This window comes from Balaenoptera borealis, assembly GCF_965194805.1.
Source record: "Balaenoptera borealis genome assembly, chromosome: 3".
In the NCBI taxonomy this organism is placed as follows: domain Eukaryota; kingdom Metazoa; phylum Chordata; class Mammalia; order Artiodactyla; family Balaenopteridae; genus Balaenoptera; species Balaenoptera borealis.
The window spans coordinates 182,630,865-182,649,020 of record NC_138866.1 but is presented as its reverse complement, the minus strand read 5'-3'; the positions used below and the strand labels follow the sequence as shown (position 1 = coordinate 182,649,020).

Below are 18,156 nucleotides of genomic sequence, written 5' to 3'. Positions count from 1 at the left end.
TTAAAATTGAAGCTGATATTTCAGCTTACCACGTGCTAGGATGGTCAACAAATTCAGCTATATTCATTTAATTCTGCAATTGGTTTATTCCTTTAACAGTTGCCATGACGAAACCCAAAGACAAATGACATTTGCATGTCTGTTATTTGTTGGCAAGTATTGTGTCGGATACCTAACGCAGCTCATGACGCTATACGTTTGAACCAGGTTAGAAGAAGAAAATGGGGCAAGCCACTAAAAGGTAGACGGCTCTCCAAATTATGCTGATCGTCTTAATTTCCACCAGAAGTTCATTTCAGGCACACACACATAATCCTTTGACTTTAAAATTTCATACATTTTTGATCAAAAGCGTTGAATATTTTACAGTTCCGTGACTGGATAACCATTGCTGTGATGCAGTAGACCAGGATGAGTGAGCCTCCTGCAATGCCTTGTACCCCAGCACAGGAGCCTCCCATGGAGATGGAATTCATTTATTTGGATGTGTATCCGTTCTTCTCTCCGGAGGCTTCAGAGAGCTTGCAGGCAGCTCACAGTTCTTAAGTATTTAAATATTCAAAAGTGAGCTGCAGGAAGAAAGTGGACCAGGGAACACTTGGGGGGAAAATATTGTGAAAGCAACAATAGCAAACCAGCTGCGTGCTCTCCCCACCCTCAGCCCACCTCCCAGAGCTCCCAGGGGAAATTTTCCCTGCTCTGAGTGGACAAAGAAAATCTCATTTAGACGTTGAAGGTGTGTGACCCTGAGGAGTGCTTGGGGCAATGGCAGAGGAAGTGGGGGCAACCCTTGTCTTAATTAATAACCAGCTGTGTGACCTTGGGGACGTTCTTAACCTCTCTGGGCCTCATTCATTCAAATGAGCGCCAGACTGGATGATTTCTAAAGCCCCTTCTACTTACATGGATGCTATAATCTAAAGATTTCAGAGCTTGAAAATATTCCAGCCTTCCCTGGAAAGGAAACCCTGCGTCTGGAAGGTGGTGGTCCAAGATGGGAGAGGCGAGAACAAGTTAGAAATGTCTTGAGCGGGAACGCATATATATTTACAATGTCTTCTCCTTGTACTTGCTGCTCCTGAAATGTGCAGCCAATTTCTTCCTTCTCCGTTGGCCTGATCACCATTCTTTGTCTTCAGTCCTTTCTGCAAGTTTCTACCATCATTTTAGATTAAGCTCCAGTCATTTCTCTTGGTTTCATTAAAATACTTAAATTGTCTTTTCTCTAACTTGACGTAGTCTTATCTTCTTTAGGGCTTTTGCTTTTTTCGCCTGATGTGAGACCCCAGTGTGGTCACGGCCAAGTCCAGGAGGGATGCCCAAGACCCAGTTTTTCTGGTCATGACAGGAGTAGGCTGGGCGCTTCCTCTGTCAGCAGTTATTTTCTGAGCACTTACTATGTGCCAGGGACTGGTACAGGTTTTGGGGAAAGAACAGTGAAAAAACAAAATCCCTGTCCTCGTGGAGCTTAAGTTCTAATGGAATTGTACTCAAGTCCCCTGAGACTCTTCATCTTCAACCTTAAAGTGTGTAAATGATGGAATTTAAAATATGTTGTTTCTAGCCCAAAGGAGGTACTTTTTAGGTTTATTATCTGCCTACTGTTTGCATTTTCTATCTTCTGCAATTCTCTCTTCCCCTATAATTTATATTGATAAAGTTCATAAGCTTCTTAAAAACTTTAATTTAGGCAAGTACAGGTCAGATACCTCTTTCTCTCTCTCCTTTTTTTTTTTTTTTTAACCTGTCTTCCCTCCACTGTCATAAAGGGCTATCTATAAAATGTTGATTCATTGCCGAGGTAAAGGTGGACATTGATATCATTCAACCAGGATGTTCCAGAAATAAGTCATTGAATCAGCTTGACTTCTTACTTTCAGACTTTGTGTCTCTTGAATCTTTTTAGTAAATTTAGAAAAACATTTTAAAAAGAAAGGTCATTTTACCTGAAGACTATGAAATGAGCTTAAATAGAGCTTGGGCATCACAGATGAACTATTGTGTAAGAATTGTACTGTGAGGGGAGCTGTCTGACAACAGAACCTTTGCAACCCATGCTTTAACATTCTGTGCATTTTTCTTCCTAAGATTATCCATCTGGTCACCTCTACCACCAGGTGAAACTGACTGTGTTACAAACTAGTACATAAGCTGCTTTCCTGCTCACATTGTATGTTAGCACTATTTTTACATTTAATTTTGCACAAGTTGGAAAGAGCATCCTTGGTTCGTAGGACCATAAGCATTTCAACATTTGACCTTCACAAGATAATTATTTCATTAAAAGTGAATTACAACGTATCCAGATAAAAGTGGTCATCAGATGGTAAACGGATGCTCTGAGATTCAAGGGGGACAAATTACCTTGGTATTTGAATGGAGAGAGTTTTCAGAGGTAATTTTTATGAAGAGTATCTCTCTGGCTAATATGAGAGCTGATGATGACTTCTATAATTAATGAGCTCAAATTAAAAAAAAAAAAGACTGACAGGTAGATAACTTAGGACAGGGTGAAGCCAAAATTGTTATTGCAGGCAAGTTGTGTTTCTGATGATGGTCACTGTAAGAGATGATTTTGTTGAGCAGTTGTGTTTGAACAGGTGCATCAACAGGCGTTAGGAGGTTAGACTATCTCACAAAAACTATATGAAATATGTTCCTTTTTTTGAAAGCTCATTTAATAGAGGAGAAGAGTCATCATTTTCAGCATTTTTCTTAAAGGGACTAATGACTCCCAAAACCTGAAGGACCAACACAGTCTTTAGAGAGACTCAAGTCTCCTTCTGATTATTTGTATAAAAGTGAGGCTCTCAGAAATTCCAGGTCACCCCAATTGGAGCTCTGCAGTGGCCCATCCAGCCCCTGAAACAAGGTCAGGGCAGCCGGAGGGTCTGGGTCATTATTGTCCAATAGAACTTCCTGTGCTGATGGAAATGTTCTCTGTTGGATGCTGTTCTGTAGGGTAGCCACTAATCACAGGTGGCTTTGAGCACTTGAAAAATGGGGTGTGTGCAACTGAGGGATTGAACTTCCAACTTGAATTATTTTAACTAGTTCAGATGGCAACAGCCCTGTGTGTTGGACGGCGCAGGTCTGGGGAAGTGGATTTGCGCTTTGTGCATCTGCTGATACAGGTCGGGGAACCTCAGTGCATCTTTGTGATGCTGGAATTGCAGAGGAAACATTTAAAATACCGCGCTTCGCAAGAGAAACTGAAGCTTGTTATATCAGAGGAAACTTTTCTGTGGAGTCCCCATCCTTCCCACCAATGCACAGATAAACATCCCCGATGCAAGCACACACGTGTGCACGTGCACACACACACACATACACACACAGGGTGTGGTGTTGTAGGTTCTTTGTGGCCCCGAACACTTCAGATGTTCCTTTGCACGTTTTGAACTGTGTATCCAAAGAGACGTGTTTGCAGTCTCGCCATCACTAATAGCATTGAATTGAATCCTTAAGCTAACATCACAGGCATCCCTTGCGTAATGCTCAGTGTGGATGGAATTGCTGCGAATCCAGCACCAAAGAGGTCTGGGGGACAGGGCTGTAACCTAATATGTCATCCGCGTGTCCTCTGGCTGCGTCATGGCTCTTTCCTGAGTCTGTGTTTTAGCCTGAGGTCATGGAGTTTTGTGAGAAATTAGTGTTACAGAGTTTTTTTGGTTTATTTTTGCTTTTAACTTTTTTACTCTTAGGGATACAAACCAGAGCTGTCCTTTGGGAGCCGGGGCTGTGCTGTGTGTGGTGGGGACACTTTTCTGCGATGAGGGCTTGTGTGAAATCTTGGTCTTACCTGGCGGACCATGCCGGATGCTTGTCATTTATAACAGTTTCTTTGGAGTACCAAGCTGGCTACAAATGATACTGTGTATTTTCCCCCAAATGTCTACGTCCTGTGAAGCTCTGACATGAGAACGTGGATGGGAAGGGAAGAATGGAGGCTGCCCTGTGAACCCGCCCAAGTCACCTAGCCTCCCACCTAAAATCCCAGGTGTCGACCTGTACCGTCTCTAAGGTTCTTTGTGTTCTCAAGCCTCGGGGTGTGGGTGTGTGTGTGTGTGTGTGTGTAGCTTTTCCCCAGAACATTGAGGGTTGGAGGATGCTTTAAGGTCCAGAAGGGCCAGCCAACATCCAAGGTCGTGGCCCTCAGCCCCGCCCGTGAGCCCACAGCCCTGGGGGTTGGGGTGATGGCCTTGGGGAGCCTGGTGAGCCCTTCCCTCTGCACCCCGGCCTGCATCCCCGACCCGGCGCCAGGGGCCTTCCCCGTCCTGCCTTTGCATCCTCTTCTCCTCCGTCTGGCGTGCCTCTCCCCGCCACCCCCTCAGCTTTCCAGCGCAGGGAACTCGCGGTCTCCCCCAGGAAGCTCTGCTAGGGATGAAGTGGGCCTCCTGTCGCTCTCCCACGGCGACGGGCCCATCTGAGCAGCTCAGAGCAAACACCGGTGTCCTTCTGTGTAGACTAACCCCGGGGGGGTCAGTTAAGTCTCCACTGCATTTCTTTTCATTGAAAATCCAAACAGACCAGGGTGATTTTTCCCTCTACAAGTGCAACAAGACGTACCTGTTTCTTAGAAGAATGTAGTCATCCGTCATCGAATACCAGGACCAAAGAGGCCGGGATGGTTCCTCCCTGCCCCTGTTGAACGCTTGCGGCCACTGTGGGTGAATACGTGTGTTTCATTGCATCGGGTGACGATATATCAGAAACAGTTCCGCCCAGCTGTTGTGCTGAATGGGTGTCTTTAAAATAACCAACCCGGTGCTCGACCCGAGTCACCGCCTGACCTTCTTTGGTTTGCTCGCGGAGTTGGTGAATATCTAGGGGCGATAAAAGGAGACTTAGCCTCCTCCTCATCATCCGCTTTCCTGTTCCCCACTTCTCTCCTTCCTTCCTTCTCTCTTTCCTTCCTTCCTTCCTTCTCTTTCCTTCCTTCTCTCCCTCCTTCCTTCCTTCTCTCCCTCCTTCCTTCCTTCCTTCCTTCTCTTTCCTTCCTTCCTTCCTTCTCTCTTTCCTTCCTTCATTCTCTTTCCTTCTTTCTCTCCTTCCTTCCTTCTCTTTCCTTCCTTCCTTCCTTCTTTCTTTCCTTCCTTCCTTCCTCCCCTTCTTTCCTTTCCTCTTCCCTTTTCATCTTCTTTCTTCCTATTTTACTTCTACTTTCTCATATTTCCTTTTCTCTTCCCACCTCCTCTTCATCTTCAGCTTAACAATCAAGACATAGCAACGCAGCCATGGATATCTGTAAGTTTTCCTGATTTGAATGAGTGCCATGATCATTTTAAAAACATATATATGACATCTATTTATATAGACATAAACTCTCCCTTTTCACAGCTCCGATAGCTTTGGTAATGCTGCTAATACAAGAAATGGTCTTTCAAAAATCATTATGTTCTGAAACATGGAATCTAATTTTTAAGCATCGTGATATTCTGTGGACAGAGCTTCTCATTTCTTGTTAGAGTGAACTGATGATCTTTCCTTTCCTGTTATCTGTGTTTATAGACGTATTGTACACGTCTGTGTGGCTGTGTATGAATAACAGCCAAACAGTATCTACTTACATTTTTTAGAATGTAGTTTGCCACTGGTAAGAAGGAGAACGGGGAGTACGTGACATTCTAGTTTAATTTTAGTAGAGCGAAAATTAAAATCGAACCTCAGCTCCTGCTTCGGTGTTTGTTAACTCAAATTTAAATTTAGAAATGTTGTAATTCTTTGGCTGTTCTGACTTTCACAAGGGAAACCATATCATATTGTATGTGTGCGTGTGCTGGCCTTTTAAAATAGATGTTGCCATGAAAAGATGGACCTCACCGTCTACACTGCCGGCCGGTGCCTGTGAGTCGGTGGGCTTTGGAAGCAGTGGCTGTGAGTTGGTGACTCTTCCAAGGAGCGTTAAATACCAGCTTTGGATGCATTCACTTCATCTTTAGTCAAAGCTCTTTTCTAAATGCTAACCACCGGAGAAGAGTAAACACTTGACCCTGATCGTAAACATTTGTCATACGTCCGGGTAGTCTTAGCTTTCACAGACCAAAATCATTTTGTCAGAAGAGTCATTAAAGTTTGACAGCCCAGCAAATTACCCCAGATCCCTCATTTTCCTCACACAGACTGTGACCCACCATCCACGTGAAGACATTTCTTCTCTGGTATTGAAAAATCCCCTTCAATTTATGTTCTTAAGGCAATGAAGTATATAAAAGAACTTAAACATGGGTGACTGAAAAAAAAAACCAACATATATATATATATATATGGTTTTGTGTGTAGTGCTTCCTGTCAGCCCTCTGAGGAAGGAATTCAAAGAATTATTAATTTTAGTTTCAGTTTATTATTTTTTAAATTAATTTTTATTGGAGTCTAGTTGATATACAATGTTGTGTTAGTTTCTGCTGTACAGCAAAGCGAGTCAGTTATACATCTACATATATCCACTCGTTTTTAGATTCTTTTCCCATATTGGCCATTTCAGAGTATTGAGTAGAGTTCCTGGGCTATCCAGTAGGTCCTTATTAGTTATCTATTTTATATATAGTAGTGTGTCTATGTCCATCCCAATCTCTCAGTTTATCCCTCCCCCCCGATCTTCCCCCTGGTAACCATAAGTTTGTTTTGTACATCTGTCACTCTAGAGTTTCCATTTAGATTCTAGAGGCTGTTTCATCTTCTTTCCACTGGGGGATGTGATGGTTGCCATCCTGGGCTGCTCAGGGCTGGATCTTGGGTTGCCGCTTTTAGCACAAATCCCGCCCCTCCCGCTACAGGCTTCTGGGGCCTTCAAGCACGGGGGGCCCCAGATGCTCTGCATTAGGCGTCTGCTGAAAGCCCACGCCTGTGACCCCGAAGAGAAGGGCAGCAGAGGGTCCGGCGCTCCCTGGACCGGTGCGCCTGGATGGTCGCACGTGAGTCACGGAGGCCCCGGGTTCTGCGCGTGGGTTCGGTTACAGGGTCCGGGCTGCGCCGGGCATCGTGGGTCTGTGTGAGCCACAGGGCCGTGCGGGGCTGGGGTCTCACTGAGCCTTGACTCTGCTTCCCGCAGACGCTAATCCAGAAGAAGTCTGCCCAAGGCCCCTGCGGCCTCCTCCCCGCAGCAGGGCCTGGCTTTGTCGGGGAGCTGCCAACAGCGCACTGTCCTCAGAAGAGACAGTGTTTTCCTTTCTGTGGCTTTATGGACGTAAAGCGGAACTTGAATGTGACAGACTCTACCATCAAGTCTCCCCACCCTCAGAATTATGTACTGAGGTCTTGAATCTTCATCTGAGCCGGGTGCAGCTGTTGGGTTTGGGGCTTATTCTAGAGCTTTCTGTACAATCAGATTTATTCAAGTCTTGCATCCTGAAGAGGGCTGCCTTAGCCAGCACCCCAGGAGAACGACCCGCTCCCCTCGTGCTCACGTGAGCCCCTTGGTAGCCGTCTTAGGGCTACACGTGGGCTGCCCCAGTCATTGTACTGTGTGTTTGGAGGTTACTGAGCCAACTTTACATGGCCTGTGACATTGACTGTGTTGTAGGACTTGAAAACCTCTTCTGTCTCGGCCAGACTGTGCAATATTCAAGCAGACATCAGTCTTCTAAATCAGATATTCCCCATCTGCTACCAAATTTGGCCTGTCCAGGCCATTTTTCCCCCTCCGTTCCATGGAGAGCCGGACAGACACTGATTTGAGATAAGTCTCATCCCTATTGGAATCTGTAGCCCACTGGCAACAAGTATACTGTGTACCTCGGAGGACACACAGAAACCCCACGTCATGGTCATGTAGGAGGAACCCTCCAAGAAATCTCCAAAAAGGGTTTACTTTCACATACTTCTTGGAGATTTTTTTAGTTAATCCTACAGAATTTCTTTCCTTTTTTTTTTTTAGTTGAAGTCTAGTTGGTTTACAATGTTGTGTCAATCTCTGCTGAACAGCAAAGTGATCCAGTTGTACATAGGTACCCATTCTTTTTTAATGTTCTTTTCCATTATGGTTTATCACAGGATATTGAATATAGTTCCCTAATTGGTCAGAATTTCTTAATGTGAACTTGCTTATTCTCCAGTTGACTTAGATTTAAATAGACAGCAGCATGGAGAACAGCATGCATATATATGCATGCACGTACACACACACACACACACACACATATAAACACACACACACACACAAAGGAATGAGGAATGAGCTTGCTGTCCTCACCTGCCGAGCTCCCGAGCGAAAATTTTCTTTATAACACTTCTGACTCATTCAAGCCTTCTCCAGAAGGAAGGTAATTACGGGGTTTTGTTTTAACCAGTTCCATTTTTATACCGCCGGTGACAGGTGAGGAATAATCAGTTTTAGCTTTTAAACGAAATGAGTAATTAAGCCCAGAAGATACTGCTGATAAAACTGGAATCCAGTCTGTCATTTAAGCCAGTGCCGTGCTGAATTTGCTTTGTGTGTTGCTGGGGGAAATATGCTAGACAACACACTCTTGAACTTTTTTTAAAAATAACTGAATTAGGATAATTTTAAAAGGTTGAAAACAAGGTGGCCGATGTCTGGAAAATGGTTTATTTAAATCTAAAGCCAGCGCGCTAAGATCATTGTGATGTGGTAGTCTTTAATAATAGCAATGTAAAAATTGGTGTGTTCCTTAAATACTGCAGATGCTGCCGTTTACCTTCAAAAGTTTGCTAATGTGATTCATTTATTTGAAAGTTCAAACCTGATGTGTGACTGCAGCATCTCTGTGTGGCCCCTGCGGCCAGACTGCAGCAATTCAAATTCCAATACTTAGTTACTGACGTCCTCCCTCGGTATCCACAGGGCATTGGTTCCAGGACCTGCCACGGATACCAAAATCCGTGGATACTCAAGTCCCATAGGTGGCCCTCAGTATCCGAGTTTCAGCATCCACGAAACCAACCAGTCGCAGATCATATAGTGTTGTATTTATTGAAAATAAATCTGCATCCAAGTGGACCCGCACAGTTTAAACCCGTGTTGTCCAAGCGTCACCCATACCTGTAATAGCATGGGGAGGTAACTCAACCTCTGTCTCAGTGTCCTCATCTGTAAAATGGGACGATAATGTACCTGGCACATAGGGTTGTTAAGAGACACTTAAAGCAGCGCTTGCAGCATGGCCGTGCTTGTTGAGAGATTATGATTATTAATCTTCATTAGAGCAAAGATAACTCTGAGGTTTAATGTTAGCCTTAAGCTGTAAGGATTTTTTTTTCTTTTTTTAAAATTTATTTTATTGAAGTCTAGTTGATTTACAGTGTTGTGTTAATTTCTGCTGTATAGCAAAGTGACTCAGTTATACATATATATACATTATTTTTCATATTCTTTTCCATGATGGTTTATCACAGGATATTGAATATGGTTCCCCGTGCTCTACAGTAGGACCTTGTTGTTTATCCATCCTATAGATACTAGTTTGCATCTGCTAATCCCCAGACTCCCAGTCCATTCCTTCCCCACCCCGCTTCCCCTTAGCAACCACAAGTCTGTTCTCTGTGTCTGTGAGTCTGTTTCTGTTTCGTAGATAAGTTCATTTATGTCCTATTTTAAATTCCGCATATAAGTGATAGCGTATGATATTTGTCTTTCTCTGTCTTACTTACTTCACTTAGTATAATAATCTCTAGGTCCATCCATGTTGCTGCAAATGGCATTATTTCATTCTTGTTTATGGCTGAGTAGTATTCCATTGTATGTATATATGTACCACATCTTCTTTATCCATTCATCTGTCGATGGACATTTAGGTTGTTTCCATGTCTTGGCTATTGTGAATAGTGCTGCCATAACCATAGGGGAGCATGGATCTTTTTGAATTATTAGTTTTCTCTGGATATATGCCCAGGAGTGGGATTGCTGGATCATATGGTAGTTCTACTTTTATTTTTTTGAGGAACCTCCATACTGTTTTCCATAGTGGCTGCGCCAATTTACATTGTAAGGATTTTTTTTCAACTAAAAAGTTATTGCAATGATTTTTGTAACCTTGGTGTTAAAAAGTAGGTGGTTTGAGCCTGTGTTTCCCTTGAAATCTAAGGAAATTATTTAATACTCTTTAATTTAAAAAAATTGTTTAAAAATGTGTTATCTTAGTAACAATAATAGATAATGACTACTTCTGATGCCTGAGTGATCATTCCAAACTCAGTTTCCTCAGGAGGTGGTGCTCAGTATGTCAGATTTAACCAGCATTCTGTAGCTGGTTCACACCCAGAAAGCCCTGGTCATAACTCGTATACATACCACCAGGGTAAAGGAAAACTTTCCTGCTTATGTGGAGTTGGGTGGGTTTTTGGAACTGATATTGTAAGATGATTATCTGGATTTTCTTACCCTTTAGTGAGTTCCTTTTAAAAATAACACATAAAATAAGAGAATTTTGTTTTGGTTCAGATGTGAAATTGTAGTGAATAGTTGCATAATTCATCAGAGGAGATTTGGGATTAATTGAAATAAAATATTTCAGCTAGAGTCATATCAGCATCAGTTTGAATAGGTCATAGTTAATTTATCGAGGGCATTGTTTTCAAAAATTGAATGATCATTAGAATCGCTTAATGCGGCTCTTGACACATACGGTTTACTGCGCCCCACCCCAGCCTGTTTACTCATAACTGAGGGGCGAGGCTGTTACCCTCCCCCAGGTGCTGTGAGGCACAGCATGGTGGGTGGTCCCGCCTTTGGCCTTCTGTCCCTCCCTCTACAGCATCTTGGCCCAGTGCCACCCACTGCCACCAGCATGGGAATGGACACACCTGCTGTGGGCCTTTGTCAACATTGTTCTACTCAGCTGTACGTGTTCTACTCAGCTGTACGGTCAGGAAAAGTACACTTACCAAAGGATCAAAAGCTATTTTGAAAATTGAATTTTCCTTTGCTAAGTTTTTGTGGGTTTTTTTTTTTTTTTAAGTGTGTAACATCTCTTAGAAAAAAATCATTTAAAATCCAAATGAACGCAGAATATCCTCTTCTTATTTTTTACTAGATCCAGAGTTCCAGGGCAGTTCCTTTGAAATGCAAATTATCTGTTGAACTGCAGCGTATGTGGGCAGAGCTCACAGGGGAGTACAGCATGGCCCCCAGACCCTGAGTCCTCAAGTAGGGAATCGTGTTTCAGTCTGCAAGTAATTCAACTATAATTCAGCTCATGGAGGAGCTCGCTTCCAACTCCATCACCGCTTTCATGTATGGTGTAAAGAACTCTCTGTCATTCTGTTACCTGATGTCACTATCAGCACATGAGAAGCTAGGGGTAAAAGGACAGCAGGATGCTCTAAAAACTTCCCCTGAGAACAACTAGAACAAGGGGATGTATTTCTATCAGCCACTAAGGACCTGTAGCCAGAGTTGTGCTGTCCCTGTGTCTCCAGATTCCCTGGGAACTTGGCTCCAGTGACCCCACTGCCCGCCTGGCACACACATGCCGCCCGAGGTCCAAGCAGATTCTCTCTTTGCTTGTCGTGGGAAGAAGCGCTGAGAATTGATATTTTCATAGATAGCAGAGGAGGTGAATCCTGCCAACGCCTGAACCTTCCCCTAAGACAGGTAGAATATTTCCGGAGAAAAACGAACCAACGTTTTGCTGGCAGATGTCACGCCCTTCCACAGCCCCTTCCCTCCCACTAATTCCTGGAGCTCAGTGTCCGTGGAGTGATAGATGTTCTCCTTTGTTGCTTGCATGGCCCCTTTTGCTTATAATATCCATCAGTGACCTTGAACCTCTAGGCTGCCCCCAAGTGCAGGGGTCCCAGGGAGACAGCCATCTCCAGCCGCCTTGAAGGATTCACTCTGAGCTCTGACTGGTGGTGACCAGCCGTTTTCCAAGGAGTTGCCCAGCTTCTGAGATATTCCTGTTCGTCTCCTGTAAGATGCTACAGGGCTGGGACCTGCCGCCTTGTAGCCTCATCTGACGGTCACCAACCCTAACTTCCAGGTGGCCCTTGAACTCAAGGACTTCTGTATCTTTGGCCTTGGCTTGCTTCCGGTTCCTCTATGGAATGTCCCAGGATGTCATAAAATGTCAAGTAATTGTTTAATCTCCACCAGGGGTGGCATTTGAACCGTCATATGTGAGAGGGGCACGCCTGCCAGAGCTAAAAAGAGACTTGGCACATCCTGCCTGGCATGAGGGCAGTTGGGGATGAGTAGCCACTCGACATTGACTGGCGGTTCCTCCCCACCGCGGTTCCTAGCAGCCGTGCCTGCCCGAGGGTCCAGCCCTTACATTTAAAACAGCCTTTAAGAAGAGGGGCTCCTGAGTGCTTTGAGACGTTAAAAGAAATAGGAAGGAGCAGTGTACGGAAGGTAGTAAACGGGCTTCCTTCTAACCAAACAAAAGTACACCAAGCATTACGGTCAGAGGGATCCAGGCGAGGCAGGAGGAGACAGCTGGATGGTGGATTGTCACCGGTGCAAACACGTGACTAAGGATGGAGATGCGCCGTGCCCTCGTGCCCTCGGGCACCGAGTGGGTTTTCTGTAAGTGTGACTTGGGATTATCCCCAAAGGCAGAAAGTGAGATATTCCGTGTGGAAAGAGCAGAGAGTAGAGATCAGACACGTAGGCGAGTATGAACTGGCTGATCGCTTTGTGCACAAATGCAACTTGGAAGTTTTTTACGAGCAAGCAGTGCTTCGGGTGCTGCAGAGCTTTCCCAGGCAGCTCGGGGGCCATAGGTGGGCACACAGAGGGTCACGATTTGATGGGTATGTGCTGGGGTAGAGCAGCAAGAGGCTGGGGAGACTTCCTAGACGCAAAGGATGGAGAGGATTTTGATAAGTGGAGCGATGGGGGTTGGTGGGCGGGAGGGAAGGTGGAAGGAACGGACGTTGACTGGGCCGTGGAGAGCCTTGAATGACGAGGTAAACGGGGCGTGTTTACTGCCCACAGGAAACCTTGGGCATCTTGACAGGGCAGATGCTGGTGGCCGCAGGAAGGATGAGGTCGTTAGGAGGCGGCTGGGATTGGGCGGGTCCCAAACTACGATGACAGCAGCAGGGAGAAAAAGGGAGGGGCAGAGCGGGTGCAGGAGGAAGGGCCCCGCTGGAGGGAGGACTGGGGACGGAGGTCTGCAGGAAAGGAGGAGGCCTGTGGGACCACCCCCTCAAGTCCCGGGAAGCCACAGCACATGCGTGAGAAAAGGGCGAGGGCTGCCCCGACTTTCTCCATCCCCACCACTGCCTCCTGATGGAGGTCCGCCAGGTCCGCAGGAAAGCACACGGAGCCCCGTGTCCTGAGCGAGAAGGATTTGGCTGCGGAGGTGGCTGCCAGCCCCGAGAGGTGGGGGAAACAGTGCCTGCCATGTCCAGAGCTGTGCGGTGACCGCCAGGGGCCTTTCATAACCTTCCCTGGCAACCTGGAAAAGTGATCCGGCAGGTGCCTGTCTTGCAGCACAGTTAATCACAGAGCAAATTTTTAGTTGCCGATTAGAGAAAGTTTAGCTTCTGTACAGCTTGGCAGGAGATAAGGCATCTCACAGGCCCCAGAGTTGGCCGTTTCGCATCTTCTGCTTTCCCCAGAGCCCCAGCTCCTTGGGCCCTGCCCACGAATGGGATGGGAGTGGGGACGGGAAGGCTTTGGCCTGAGTTGAACTGCTTCCTGCTTTGCTTCGGGGACGTGGCCTGGTTGTCACAGCACAGGCGAGCCTGGGCATCTGAGCATCTTCTGAGGCAGCGAGCCAGACCTTGACACTTAGAAGCTGTACCTCCAAACAAGGACCCATGCAAGGACTTCGGAGGAAGAGACGTGCACATTTACTAAGGCAACACAGCCTTGGATTAAGTACCAAGGAATAACTTGGCATGGAATATGTAAACTCTACATGTAGAAAATTGTACAATACACCTAAAGAATACAAAAAGAATTTGAAAAAAAAAGAAGTGGAAAGGTATGCATCGTGTTCTAGAATAGGAGAATTCAAGATCATGAATATCGCAAATGTTCCTAAGTTAATTTTATTAAATTTAACATATTTCCAATAAAATACCAACTCTTAGAAAAAGAAAAAACGGTAGGCAAGAGGATTCTAAAGTTCACATAGGTAAATAAACGAGCCACCACTTATTAAATACATTGTGAAGCCTCAGTAATTAAAAGGTGATACTGGCATGTGAGTAAACAGACAGTGGAACAGACTGGTTTTCTAGAAAACCAGAAGGAGTCCCTAGAATACATGGGAGTAAATAAAAGAAATGGAAAAAAAGTATCATTTAAAATCAATGGGGAAAAAAGGACTATTAAAGAAATGTTAAGACAACTGGGTGACCACGTGAGAGAATAATTAATAAATAATGAATAAATTTATTTCTTTAAATAAATTGTACCATACATCAGGATAAATTTCTAATAGATCTAATATTCACAGAGTTAAATGTTTAAAAAAATTAAACCATAGATACATCTTGATTTGAACAAACCAACTGTGTAAACACATTTTTGAGGCAGTTGGAGAGTAGATCAAGTATTAAATGACACCAAGTAATTTGTTAATTTTGTTACATATGGTAATATCTTGATGGTTATGCAAGAAAATGTCCATAATGTTTTTAAATGCCTATTGAAGTATATATAGGGGTAAAATGACTTGATGTCTTGGGTTTGCTTTAAAATAATGTTGTGGAGAGAGAAGAGATAGAAGAAGCAAGCATGACAAAACTTTGGTAATTGTTGAATCTAATGGTGTGTATAAGGAGTTCATTGTAGCTTTGTCTCTACTTTGTGTAGGTTTACATTTTTTCAAAATCAAAAAAATTAAGTACGAGAGTAAAACATAGAATTCTTTTTAAATTTATTTTATTTAAGTACAGTTGATTTACAATGTTGTGTTAGTTTCCAGTGTACAGCAAAGTGATTCAGTTATACATACATATATAATTATTTATATTCTTTTTCATATTCTTTTCTATTATGATTTATTACAGGATATCGAATATAGTTCCCTGTGCTATACAGTAGGACCTTGTTGTTTATCCATTCTATATATACAAGTTTGCATCTGCTAATCCCTAACTCCCAATCCATCCCTCCCCCACCCACCCCCCCCTTAGCAACCACAAGTCTGTTCCCTATATCTGTGAGTCTGTTTCTGTTTTGTAAATAAGTTCATTTGTGTCATATTTTAGATTCCACATATAAGTGATATCATATGGTATTTGTCTTTCTCTGTCTGACTTGCTTCACTTTGTATGATAATCTCTAGTTCCATCCATGTTGCTGCAAATGGCATTATTTCATTCTTGTTTATGGCTGAGTAATATTCCATTTGTGTGTGTGTGTGTGTGTGTGTGTGTGTGTGTGTGTGTGTGTGTGTGTGTGTGTGTGTGTATATGCCCCATCTTTATCCATTCATCTGTTGATGGACATTAAGGTTACTTCCATGTCTTGGCTATTGTAAATAGTGCTGCAGTGAACACTGGGGTGCATGTATCTTTTCAAATTGTAGTTTTGTCCAGATATATGCCCAGGAATGGGATTGTAGGATCATATGGTAACTCTATTTTTTAGTGTTTTTGAGGAAACTCCACACTATTTTCCCTAGTGGCTGCACCAATATACATTCCCACTAACAGTGTAGTAGGGTTCCCTTTTCTCCACACCCTCTCCAGCATTTGTTATTTGTAGACTTTGTAATGATGGCCATTCTGACCAGTGTGAGGTGGTACCTCATTGTAGTTTTGATTTGCATTTCTCTAATAATTAGCATGATGAGCATCTTTTCAAAAACAGAATTTTTTAATAGCCATGGATTTGGCAACTCTTTCCAACTGCTTACAATCCAGAAGCCATGAAATAAAAGATTGATAAAAACCAACTAGATTCTAAAAACAATCACAACACTTTTGCACTGTGAAACAAAAACACCAAAGAGAGAGAAAAAACTAGGAAAACTATTCTCAACTCTTATCACAGATATATGGCTAATAATATGTTAACATGTAAACTTATAGAAATCCTAAAAAAAAAAAAATCAACAACACTGTAGACAAATCGGCAACACTTCTAAATGGACAGCACACACAAAAAAAGAAAAAGGAAATTTAAATGATTCTAAAACATGTGAAAAGATGCTCAACCTCATTCACTCAGTAAGAAAAAATGTACTATGACTGTGAAACCTCAAAGCAGCAAAGATTTAGAATTTGATCCCATGCTGTGGGATACAAAATGATACAATGTCTGGGAGGGGCAATTTGGCAGTTCACTTCAGATAAATTTGCATTCCTGGTTATACACTGTAGATCTGTGGGAAAGAGCAAAAGATGAGGAACTATGGTGCCCATCAATAGGGGACTCATTAAGTAAGTTATGCGGTACTATGTAGCAAAGGAGGACGCTGTCCAGCGTGCCTTTATGGAAAGATCTCCAGGAGGCCATTGCTAAGGGTACTTTACATCTGGGTATAAAAGGGAAAATAAGCATTTATTTATATTTGCTTGCATACAGAAAGCCTGTAAGGACAAACAAGAAACTAATAACTGACTGTTTTTTCACTGTGAACCTTCTCCCACTTTTTAGCTTTATCCAAATCACATGAATGCAGAAATTAGAAACATAAACTGGATTTGGAAAGACTGTACTCTGGGCTCAGTCCAGAGTCACCTTTGCAGACCAAGTTCTGGCTTTCTATATGACATCTATTAGCAGTATAATTTTATGTGAATTGAGTAAAAATCCAAAAATAACAGTTAGGTCATTTGAAAACAGATGCCTCAGGTGCCCACTAAATGTGCTGCTTTTCAATGTATGTTTTGTTCAGAATGCGGTCAGACCAGCCCTGGATGGGTACTTGGATTAAGTAAGATACTGTGACTGTTCTGAGGGGAATGCTGCCCCGTTTGCCCATCGCTTTGTCACTTCATCACCTGCCCCCGGCCCAGCCAGCTGCTCTGTTAAATATGAATGCCACGTATGTCTCCAAACTACAGGTGGAGAAATTCAATGAACTGTCTGGCTGTAAATTATGTCATGATTCTGGGAGTTTTTTTTTCCCCTGCCTGGAGCCAGAGCTCTTTTACTTGGGTTGAGACTTCAAGAATTTACTTGCTGAACACCCTTTCATTTTTGTTTTAAAAGCTGCCAATTAGCACCTACTTTATTGACTTCACTTTGCCCCGACAGAGCTCCTTCTTTGAAAGACAAAGATGACTGTTTCTTAGTCTTTCTGGAAACAAAATTACTAACTTCTCTCCTCCTCTCCATTTACTTTTTTCTTTGTAAGGAGGAGAGGGTTAGAAATGTTATTCATGCTTTCATTCTCTGCATGGGGTAAGAGACTGAGCGAGAAGGGCAGGGTGGGTGGCGATGCTTCAGTTATTCCTTCACCTGGGACTAAAGGCCATTCGTGTCAGCAACTCTGTCCTGCTCAGCACTTGGTTTTATTTAAGTCCAAAGAAAGGCACATCCAAGGAAGGGCAAGAAGGTACCCTGAGCAGAGCCCAGGAGTCTGGCCCTTAAGACACCCTCCCTTGTCATCTTACTAGGAATGAAAATATTTTAGATAATTTTAAAAAAAATGTGTTTTGTATCTCTCTCCCCCCATCTTGAAAGTTAGATTTAGTCAACTTTCAGACTTCACAGTTTGCATCTTTCAACATTACATTGCAAAGCTAGGAAAACGGCAGTTTACAAATTCACACGATTTACAGGTTTTTCCTTAGAAGGCATGACCCCACAAGCATTTATATTATATTCACGAGTGGAAACATTTGCATTTTTTTCTTCCAAAAATCATTCCGGTGGTGACCGTTTAACCTGCCCCAGCCCTTGTATGGCTGCTCGCAGCCCCTCTGGGCAGGTGGAGCCAGGAGGCAAAGAGGAGGCAGGCAAGGCAGTGGTGTTGGAAGACGTACCAGTCTGGGCCACTTCAGGAAACACCCCAACGTGTTCTCCTTGCTTGTAGGTTATCGCAAAATAATCCAGACTGTGTTGGCGTGGACAGCACGTCTTTTCGTCGGTGTTTAGGATTGCTAATAGCTCCATAAACTGTTAAATGCAAGAAGGTTGGAATAGAAGCTAATAATCGGGGCCCCATGTTTTGAAAGCACACAACCAAATCCATCACCTAGATCCCCAACAGTGTCACTGATTAGGGCTAAGTGGAGTTTATAGTGAGCCTGACAGGCAGGGGAACTGGTGAAGAGAGAAACAATTAG

The 18,156-nt window shown here is 43.6% G+C and overlaps 1 protein-coding gene across 19 annotated transcripts in view; it reads left to right on the top strand.

The window, feature by feature from the left end:
• SVIL (supervillin) overlaps nucleotides 1–18,156 on the top strand; it is a 239,797-nt gene that overhangs the window by 91,711 nt on the left and 129,930 nt on the right. For 11 of the 19 annotated variants that reach the window (XR_014242949.1, XM_082386375.1, XM_082386361.1 and 8 more), the window contains exon 2: nucleotides 10,992–12,484. The exons of 6 other annotated variants lie outside the window; for them this stretch is intronic. Coding sequence is in view for 12 of the 13 variants with exons in the window: in XM_082386375.1 (XP_082242501.1) it covers nucleotides 12,436–12,484 (49 nt within the window). In the remaining variant the exon portion in view is untranslated. Of the gene's footprint in view, nucleotides 1–5,222; nucleotides 5,248–10,869; nucleotides 12,485–18,156 lie in introns of those variants that run through there. 2 more of the 19 variants (XM_082386373.1, XM_082386371.1) reach the window with 2 other exon arrangements.